This window comes from Gekko japonicus, unplaced genomic scaffold (assembly GCF_001447785.1).
Source record: "Gekko japonicus isolate JY-2015 unplaced genomic scaffold, Gekko_japonicus_V1.1 scaffold1850, whole genome shotgun sequence".
Classification (NCBI taxonomy): Eukaryota; Metazoa; Chordata; class Lepidosauria; order Squamata; family Gekkonidae; genus Gekko; species Gekko japonicus.
In genome coordinates, this window is record NW_015163658.1 from 219,302 (window position 1) to 229,816 (window position 10,515).

General features: G+C 53.6%; 1 protein-coding gene across 1 annotated transcript in view; it reads left to right on the top strand.

Moving 5' to 3' along the window:
• ELP6 (elongator acetyltransferase complex subunit 6) overlaps positions 1–10,515 on the top strand; it is a 25,401-nt gene that overhangs the window by 11,482 nt on the left and 3,404 nt on the right. Inside the window, exons 4-6 of the mRNA XM_015407719.1 lie at positions 3,453–3,580; positions 6,011–6,206; positions 7,220–7,366. Of these exons, the coding sequence (XP_015263205.1) occupies positions 3,453–3,580; positions 6,011–6,206; positions 7,220–7,366 (471 nt within the window). The remainder of the gene's footprint in view (positions 1–3,452; positions 3,581–6,010; positions 6,207–7,219; positions 7,367–10,515) is intronic.

The following is a 10,515-nucleotide window of genomic DNA, read 5'->3' on the forward strand; positions in this document are numbered from 1 at the left end:
CTCCCTCAGCCCCAACCTACCTCACAGGGTGCCTGTTGTGGGGAGAGGAAGGGGAAAGGAGTTTGTAAGCCGCTCTGAGACTCCCTTGGGTAGTGAAGGGCAGGATATAAATCCAATCTCCTTCTCCTCTTCCTCCTTCTTCCATGGCAGGAGTGGGGATTCAAACCTGGGTCTCTCAGATACAAGTCCAATGCTCTTAACCAGTTTAGTGTAGTGGTTAAGTGTGTGGACTCTAATCTGGGAGAACTGGGTTTGATTCCCCACTCTTCCACTTGCACCTGCTGGTGTGACCTTGGGCCAGTCACAAGTTCGGACCTGTTCTCTCAAGGGCCGTCCTTGAAAGAGCTCTCTCAGCCCCACCTACCTCCCAGGGTGTCTGTTGTGGGGAGGGGATGGGAAAGGAGTTTGTAAGCCGATGTGAGACTCCTTTGGGTAGTGAAGGGCAGGGTATAAATCCAATCTCCTCCTCCTCCTCCTCCTCTTCTTCTTCTTCATCTGGGAGAACCGGGCTTGATTCCCCACTCCTCCACGTGTACCTGCTGGTGTAACCTTGGGCCAGTCACAAGTTCTCTCGGAGCTGTTCTCTCAAGGGCCGTCCTCGAAAGAGCTCTCTCAGCCCCACCTACCTCCCAGGGTATCTGTTGTGGGGAGGGGAAGGGAAAGGAGTTTGTAAGCCGCTGTGAGACTCCTTTGGGTAGCGAAGGGCAGGGTATAAATCCAATCTCCTCCTCCTCCTCCTCCTCCTCCTCCTCTTCTTCATCTTCTTTTTGTTGTTGTTATTATCTGGGATAACCGGGCTTGATTCCCCACTCCTCCATATGCAGCTGCTGGTGTGACCTTGGGTCAGTCACAGGTTCTCTCAGAGCTGTTCTCTCAAGGGCAGTCCTCCAAAGAGCTCTCTCGGCCCTACCCACCTCACAGGGTGTCTGTTGTGGGGAGGGGAAGGGAAAGGAGGTTGTAAGCGGCTCAGAGACTCCTTTGGGTTGTGAAGGGCAGGGGGTATAAATCCAATCTCTTCCGCTTCTTCCTCTTCCTCCTCCAGCCTGGGAAGAGAAGCAGGAAGGGGGGAGCACAGGAAATGATAGGCGAGAGCAACCCTCCTCAGTTTAGGAGAGTATTGATTTTACATGCCTGGAAGCTATCTTTAGACAGACAGTCCTGCACTCTTCTTCTTCTTCTACATCACCCTGGCGGATTGGTATTACGCCCACAGCAGCAGTGAGAGCTAAAGAGGCCATGACAGGGCTATTTTTGGGCAGGAACGCACAGGAACGGAGTTCCGGCTGGCTCCCGAGGTGGCCACGCCCAGCCGGAACTCAGTAGCATAATAGGCCACACCCAACAGCAGGAACTCATTCGGATTGGCTATGTTAGGGGTGTGTGGCCAAACATGCAAAGGAGTCCCTGCTACAAAAAAAGGCCCTGGGTTTTGACAACAAACAAGGTAAACAGAATAAGAAGCAAAAGGTGAGTGTGTCTGGATGACCACACTTCTGCGAACATGGGGTGTGTGGCCTAATGTGCTAATGAGCTGTGCTGTCAGTGGTGTGTCCTAATAAGCAAATTAATTTCTACTGTTGGGTGTGGCCTATTATGCTAATGAGTTCCTGCTGGGCTTTTTCTACAAAAAAAGCCCTGCCATGGACCCTCTGGGGAAGGACCTGCAGACTGTGGCATGGGAGAGAGCGCCAGCCGAGGCAGCAGCGACTCTGGGAATCAAGCAGAGCCCGTGTACGGCCTTTAGTGGGCGGGACTTATTTTGTCCACCTCTTACGGGAAACACGGCGACCCCAAACAATAAGGGACAAAAAAGGGGTGCGGGGTGGGACTTAACCCTGAAACTTGGGATCCTTGCTTAAGGACAGTCTCACTGAGGACGCTTTGGCTAAACAATCTTTGGAAGGCACTTTCTGGACCAGAAATCATTATCAGTGAAACATCATTTGGCATGTGATTGTATGCTTTTCTTCTGTGCCTAGTGGTTTCACTTTGGAACCATTCTTTTCTGGTCCATCTTGTATCTACGTTATATAATCGTATGATTGGATTGTACTATGATATAAGCGAACCTAAACAGCATGATAAAAAGTAGAGACATCACCGTGCCAACAAAAGTCTGCATGGTCAAAGCAATGGTATTCCCAGTAGTCATGTATGGCTGCGAGAGTTGGACTATAAGGAAGGCCGAGCGCCGAAGAATAGATTCTTTTGAACTGTGGTGCTGGAGAAGACTCTTGAGAGTCCCTTGGACTGCAAGAAGAACAAATCAGTCAATCCTAAAAGAAATCAACCCTGACTGTTCCCTGTAAGGCCAGATAATGAAACTGAAGCTCAAATATTTTGGCCACCCAATGAGAAGGGAGCACTCCCTGGAGAAGACCCTGATGCTGGGAAAGACCGAAGGTCAAAGAAGACGGGGACGGCAAAGGATGAGATGGTTAGACAGTGTCATAGATGCAACGAACATGAAATTGAGCAAACTTCAGAGGACGGCGGAAGACAGGAGGGCCTGGCATGATCTGGTCCATGGGGTCGCGGAGAGTCGGACTCGACTGTGCGACTGAACAACAAACAACAACAATGATATAAGCCAGTATGCGCCTCATCGTGTTTGACCCCTGAAGAAGTCCTATACAGGCCGAAATGCGTCAGGTCGAGTCCATTGGTCCTTGTGTGTGAAATTTTGGCATTTTTATATGAGGTGCGATTGGGCGCTGAGATGCTTTTTAATTCTTTGTTAATAAATACATGTTTCGTTTCATGCTACATAAATTAAGTTTTTATTGCTGGCCCTCTATTCTGCTTGACTTACCTTTTTAGGCTGTGCGCCCCAAATGATAAACCAGCTGTGCTTTTTTCCAAATCCTAAAATCTGACATTTCGGCCTGTAGCTTTTTAAAAACCAATTTCAGTTAGTTGTGATCCATTTTGTGAAGACGGTCACCTCACAACTTCTCTCCTGACCGTTCAGAGCCAGTTTGGTGTAGTGGTTAAGAGCGCGGACCCTAATCCGGAAGAACCGGGTTTGATTCCCCACTCCTCCACATATAAAGCCTGCTGGGTGACCTTGGGTCAGTTACAAGTTCTTTCAGAGCTGTTCTCTTAAGGGCAGTTCTGTCAAGAGCTCTCTCAGCCCCACCTACCTCCCAGGGTGTCTGTTGTGGGGAGGGGAAGGGAAAGGAGTTTGTAAGCCGCTCTCAGACTCCAAGTGAAGGGCGGGGTATGAATCCAAACTCCTCCTCTTCTTCTGTCTCACAGGTTGCAGTTTAGAGAGCCATGCTCGCTTTGTGCATTTTCACTTCTCACCTCGAGGCGGCTGGAAGGAGTGGGTGAAGAATTGGGGGTGGGGGGGAGGTGTCATGAAGCCGGCTCACAAGGATTTCCTCCGGGAGCCCGACACAGACGCTCCTTTGGCCGGAGAAGGCTGGACGTGACGCTTTCTCTTTTTCCAGGGACTTGGACTGACGACAGCCAAAGAACGGGGGCAGCTCGTGTTCTTAGAAGGCCTGAAAGTTGCACGTGATGTCCTGTTTAGCAAGCGGCAAGAGTCGGCCGAGCCCCATCCTTTCCAGTTCATCAGGTAACTTGGAGCAGCGGAGGTGCACTCTGGGGCCAGGGATTTGTGTGTGTGTGTGTGTGTAGAAGAAACCCTTTGCAAACTTACTAGTTGGATTCCTTCGAGCCAGTCTGAGCTAGGGTGCTCCCAGAATGCTTTGCTCTGAAGGGAAACCAGAGGAGCAATTGAGTGCAGGGTGGCCCTTTGAGAGCCAGTGGGGTAAAGGAAGTGGACCAGGGTCACGCAGACCTGGCTACCTGTCCCTGCTCAGCCAGGACCTCTAAAGCCCTTCATGAGCTGGGACTCACATAATTGAAGGACAGTAAGAACATAAGAGACTCCAATGTTGGATCAGGCCAAAGGCCCATCCAGTCCCACACTCTGTATCACACAGTTGCCAGAAATACCAGTGCCATCAGGAGGTCCAGCAGTGGGGCCAGGACATTAGAAGCCCTCCCGCTGTTGACCCCCCCCAGCACCAAGACTACAGAGCATCACTTGCCCCAGAGCCCCTATCTATACCTTGTGGCTAATAGCCACTGATGGACCTCTACTCCATATGCTTATCTAATTCCCTTTTGAAGCCGTCCATGCTTGTAGCACCCACCACTTCCTGTGGCAGTGAATTCCATGTGTTAATCACTCTTTGGGTGAATAAGTACTTCCTTTTATCCGTTCTAACCCGACCGCTCAGCAATTTCATGGAGTGCCCACGGGTTCTTGTATTGTGAGAAAGGGAGAAAAGTACCTCTTTCTTTACCTGCTCTTTCCCATGCATAATCTTATAAACCTCGATCATGTCACCCCTCAGTCGTCTTTTCTCCAAGCTAAAGAGCCCTAAGCGCTTTAACCTTTCCTCATAGGGAAAGTGTTCCAACCCTTTTATCATTCGAGTTGCCCTTTTCTGCACTTTTTCCAAAGCTATAATATCCTTTTTAAGGTGTGGTGACCAGAACTGTACAGAGTTCTCCAAAGGAGGTCGCACCATTGATTTATACAGGGGCATTATGATATTGGCTGATCTGTTTTCAATACAGTCTCTTTCCATGTCCCTGTGTGCCAGCTACGGTTGTTGGGCAGCCATCTGCTGGCTCTCCCACCATTTAGGCTGGCCTGTCTGGCATCCGCCAGAGCCTGGGCCTTTTCCATCATGGCTCCGGCTCTGCGGAATGTGTTTGGTATAGTTTGGTGTCGTGGTTAGGAGCGCGGACTCTAATCTGGGAGGACCGGGTTTGATTCCCTGCTTCTCCACATGCAGCTGCTGGAGTGACCTTAGGTCAGTCACAAGTTTTTTCAAAGCTGTTCTCTCAAGGGCAGTCCTCAAAAGAGCTCTCTCGGTCCCGCCTAACTCACAGTCAGTGCTCCCTCTGAACTGTGGAGTCTTGTGAGCAAAAATTCTACTTTGTAAGCTACTGGCATTAAAGTTGTGAGCGAGCAACTTGGCTACTGCATAAATTGGTTTGCTCTAAGCTGAGTCAGTGTGAGCCGGCTCACAAATTTTTGTCTCTGCTCGGGAAGAAGGGCTCCAGGAGCCAAATCCCTCGCTCACAACTTTAATGCCAGCAGCTCACAAAGTAGAACTTTTGCTCACAAGACTCCACAGATTAGAGGGAGCTCACACTAACTCAGCTTAGAGGGAACACTGCTCACAGGGTGTCTGTTGTGGGGAGGGGAAGGGAAAGGAGATTGGAAGCCACTCTGAGACTCCTCTGGGTATTGAAGGGCAGGGTATAAATTCAGTCTCCTCCTCCTCCTCTTCTTCTTCTTCCTCTTCCTCTTCCTCTTCTTCTTCCCTGAAGAGGTGAAGAGCCCTCACTCCTTGGAGATCTTCAGGAGGAAGGGCCAGACCTGCCTCTTTGCCAGGGCTTTGGAGTGGGTTTGAATGGCAGGCATCTTTTGGTGTCGTGGTTAAGTGTGCGGACTCTAATCTGGGAGAACCGGGTTTGATCCCCTACTCCTCCACTTGCACCTCGCTGGATGACCTGGGGCAAGCCGTAGTTCTGGCAAAGCTGTCCTTGAAAAAGAGCAGTTTCTGTCAGAGCTCTCTCAGCCCCGTCTACCTCACAGGGTATCTGTTGTGGGGAGGGGAAGGGAAAGGCCAGTAAGCCACTCTGAGACTCCCTTGGGTAGTGAAGGGCAGGGGGTATAAATCCAACCACCACCTCCTCCTCCTCCTCTTCTTCTTCGCTTCCCAGATCTGATGAGATCAGTCTAGCTTGGGCTGTCCAGATCAGGGCATTATGTTAATTATTTGTGAATAAAAACCACCGGTCAGTTATACAGATGCTATAACATTTTTGTAGTCCCCTTTCGTGGTGATCAAATTGGCCCGCCTGGCACAGACAGCAGTGCTGGGGATGTGCACGAAAACCCCCAGTGGCCATGTGGTGTTTTCCCCAAGGGCTTGGTCGTCGGCCTGAGACTGTTCTCTCTGTCTCCCTCCATCGCCTGCAGCGGAGATGGCTCCAACCTGAGAGGACTGCATGACTTTGTTCGGACAGCCCTAAGCCCGGCTGTGGGTGGGGACTCGTGGAAGTGCCCTGTGCTTATTGTGGATGACCTCAGTGTCTTGCTGAGCCTGGGGGTGAAGCCGACTGATGTGCTGGATTTCGTCCACTATTGCAGGGTCACAGTGAACTCTCTGCTTAAGGTAGGCATTTATTTATTCATATCTTGCTTTTCTCCCGAGTTGGGACCCAAAGCAGCTTTTAGAACATCATTTTCCCATAAGAACATAACATAAGAAGAGCCCTGCTGGATCAGACCAGGGAAGGTCCATCTAGTCCAGCATCCCGTCTCATACAGGGGCCAGCCAGTCCCTCTGGAGGGCCAACAACAGGGCAGAGAGGCCGAGGCCTTCCCCTGAGAAGAACCTCAGAAGAGCCCTGCTGGGTCAGACCAGGGAGGGTCCATCTAGCCCAGCCTCCTGTCTCACACAGGGGCCAACCAGTTCCTCTGGAGGGCCAGCAACAGGGCAGAGAGGTCGAGGCCTTCCCCTGACAGGAACACCAGAAGAGCCCTGCTGGGTCAGACCAGTGAGGGTCCATCCAGTCCAGCCTCCTGTCCCACACAGGGGCCAGCCAGTTCCTCTGGAGGGCCAACAACAGGGCAGCGAGGCTGAGGCCTTCCCCTGATAAGAACCTCAGAAGAGCCCTGCTGGGTCAGACCAGGGAGGGTCCATCTAGCCCAGCCTCCTGTCTCACACAGGGGCCAGCCAGTTCCTCTGGAGGGCCAACAACAGGGCAGCGAGGCTGAGGCCTTCCCCTGATAAGAACCTCAGAAGAGCCCTGCTGGGTCAGACCAGGGAGGGTCCATCTAGCCCAGCCTCCTGTCTCACACAGGGGCCAGCCAGTTCCTCTGGAGGGCCAACAACAGGGCAGCGAGGCTGAGGCCTTCCCCTGATAAGAACCTCAGAAGAGCCCTGCTGGGTCAGACCAGGGAGGGTCCATCTAGCCCAGCCTCCTGTCTCACACAGTGGCCAACCAGTTCTTCTGGAGGGACCACAACAGGGCAGAGAGCCTGAGGCCTTCCCCTGATGTTGCCTGCTGGCTAGACTAGCTGGACCACGGGTCTGATCCAGCGGGGGTCGTCTTCTTACATGATAAAATCACATCCGGGGCCGAAATGTCTCCCAGAAACTACTCGTGATGCTGTCTTCTCCAGGGCAATGCGGTGGTGATGGTGCGTGGCAGTGATGATTCAGAGGATGAGGAGAATGAGCTGCTTGCGAAAGCCCTCCGTTACCAGAGCAGCCGGATCCTGTGGGCTGAAGGGCTGGCGACTGGCTTCTGTAAGGACGTTCATGGGCAGGTGAGTCGGCCGCTTCCCTTTGTTCTCTGGAAGCTCATGCCCGGAGTTGGGAATATCAAATTTATGGAGCTGTGCGTTCTTCGTGGGCCTTCCTCCTCTTCTACAATTCCTGAGAGAAGAGCCATTTCAGTGTACCCATCCTGCAGATGAAAGGGATCCTGTTTTGTAAGAGAGTGCTGCGTGCGTAATATGTACATGGACATGGTGAGGTGGAAATCCATGTTTTCTGGGTTCGTGCTGGGCAGGGATGGCCCTCTGGGGAAAGGGAGGGGTGGGGCTGTGGCTCAGTGGCAGAACCTCTGCTTGGCATGCAGGAGGCCCCAGGTTCAGTCCCCGGCGGCATCTCCAGTTGAAAAGGTCCAGGCAGGGGGTGATGGGAAAGCCCTCCGCCTGAGACCCTGGAGCGCTGTCAAGAGGGGCCATGGCTCAGTGGCAGAGCCTCTGCTTGGCATGCAGGAGGCCCCAGGTTCAGTCCCCGGCGGCATCTCCAGTTGAAAAGGTCCAGGCAGGGGGTGATGGGAAAGCCCTCCGCCTGAGACCCTGGAGCGCTGTCAAGAGGGGCCATGGCTCAGTGGCAGAGCCTCTGCTTGGCATGCAGGAGGCCCCAGGTTCAGTCCCCGGCGGCATCTCCAGTTGAAAAGGTCCAGGCAGGGGGTGATGGGAAAGCCCTCCGCCTGAGACCCTGGAGCGCTGTCAAGAGGGGCCATGGCTCAGTGGCAGAGCCTCTGCTTGGCATGCAGGAGGCCCCAGGTTCAGTCCCCGGCGGCATCTCCAGTTGAAAAGGTCCAGGCAGGGGGTGATGGGAAAGCCCTCCGCCTGAGACCCTGGAGCGCTGTCAAGAGGGGCCATGGCTCAGTGGCAGAGCCTCTGCTTGGCATGCAGGAGGCCCCAGGTTCAGTCCCCGGCGGCATCTCCAGTTGAAAAGGTCCAGGCAGGGGGTGATGGGAAAGCCCTCCGCCTGAGACCCTGGAGCGCTGTCAAGAGGGGCCATGGCTCAGTGGCAGAGCCTCTGCTTGGCATGCAGGAGGCCCCAGGTTCAGTCCCCGGCGGCATCTCCAGTTGAAAAGGTCCAGGCAGGGGGTGATGGGAAAGCCCTCCGCCTGAGACCCTGGAGCGCTGTCAAGAGGGGCCATGGCTCAGTGGCAGAGCCTCTGCTTGGCATGCAGGAGGCCCCAGGTTCAGTCCCCGGCGGCATCTCCAGTTGAAAAGGTCCAGGCAGGGGGTGATGGGAAAGCCCTCCGCCTGAGACCCTGGAGCGCTGTCAAGAGGGGCCATGGCTCAGTGGCAGAGCCTCTGCTTGGCATGCAGGAGGCCCCAGGTTCAGTCCCCGGCGGCATCTCCAGTTGAAAAGGTCCAGGCAGGGGGTGATGGGAAAGCCCTCCGCCTGAGACCCTGGAGCGCTGTCAAGAGGGGCCATGGCTCAGTGGCAGAGCCTCTGCTTGGCATGCAGGAGGCCCCAGGTTCAGTCCCCGGCGGCATCTCCAGTTGAAAAGGTCCAGGCAGGGGGTGATGGGAAAGCCCTCCGCCTGAGACCCTGGAGCGCTGTCAAGAGGGGCCATGGCTCAGTGGCAGAGCCTCTGCTTGGCATGCAGGAGGCCCCAGGTTCAGTCCCCGGCGGCATCTCCAGTTGAAAAGGTCCAGGCAGGGGGTGATGGGAAAGCCCTCCGCCTGAGACCCTGGAGCGCTGTCAAGAGGGGCCATGGCTCAGTGGCAGAGCCTCTGCTTGGCATGCAGGAGGCCCCAGGTTCAGTCCCCGGCGGCATCTCCAGTTGAAAAGGTCCAGGCAGGGGGTGATGGGAAAGCCCTCCGCCTGAGACCCTGGAGCGCTGTCAAGAGGGGCCATGGCTCAGTGGCAGAGCCTCTGCTTGGCATGCAGGAGGCCCCAGGTTCAGTCCCCGGCGGCATCTCCAGTTGAAAAGGTCCAGGCAGGGGGTGATGGGAAAGCCCTCTGCGTGAGACCCTGCTGCCGGTCTGAGTAAACAAGACTGACCTGGATGAACCCTAAGGGTCTGAACAGCGTCCGTTCATTTCTCATGCTCTTTGGGACCGGCTCAGGAGTAGAGTATCTGTTGGGCCTGCAGAAGGTCCCAGGTTCAATCCCCGGCACCTCAACATAAAAGGACCAGGCAGCAGGTGATGTGAAAGACCTCTACCAGATGAAAGTGTCAGAGGGTTGCTATACTAGTGGTTAAGAGCGGCGGACTCTAATCTGGGAGAGCCGGGTTTGATTCCCCACGCCTCCTCAGGCAGCTGCTGGTGTGACCTTGGGTCAGCCACAAGTTCTCTCAGAGCTTGTTCTCTCAAGGACAGTTCTCAGGAGGGCTCTCTAAGCCCCGCCTACCTCCCAGGGTGTCTGTTGTGGGGAGGGGAAGGGAAAGGAGTTTGTAAGCCGCTCTGGGACTCCCAGTGAAGGGCGGGGTATAAATCCAATTTCTCCTCCTCCTCCTCCTCCTCATTGGAGTCCAGTAGCACCTGAGAGAACCACGAGATTTTCTGAGTACCTGATGAAGGGAGCATCGACTTGCAAAAGCTCACCCAATGTTCCCTCTAAGCCATGGAGTCTCATGAGCAAAAATTCTCTTTGTGAGCTACTGGAATGAAAGTTGTGAGCGAGCAATTTGGCTACTGCATAAATTAGTTTGCTCTGGAGCCCCTCCTTCCTGAGGTAAGATAAAAATGTCTGAGCCGGAGGCTAAAAAACTGAGCTAGCTCATACTAACTCAGCTTAGAGGGAACACTGGTCACACCCTGAGAATCTTTTTTTTTTTTAAGTACCCGAGGGTACACTTTTATTATTTTTTCCCATTATATACTACAGACATACAGACATACATACAAACAACCCCCAACTACCCCTCACAACATATAACATATAACAAGAGACTTTATTATTTCTTCTGCTTATTAAATTTCTAAATTCATTATCTATTTTACTAAGCTTATCCTTTCTGCGTTCTCAAATTACTACATTTATCTATCAGTTACATTTACATTATACCCAGGGGTCATTTCCTGCAGGAGCGCACAGGAGCGGAGCTTCCGCAGTAAAGAGCCCAGGGGGCGGGCACATGCAACAAGCCCCACCCCCTGCTCCCAGCAGCCCTCAGTCAGAGCAAGAAGCAGCCAGGCAAGCTGCAGAGCCCCCCCCC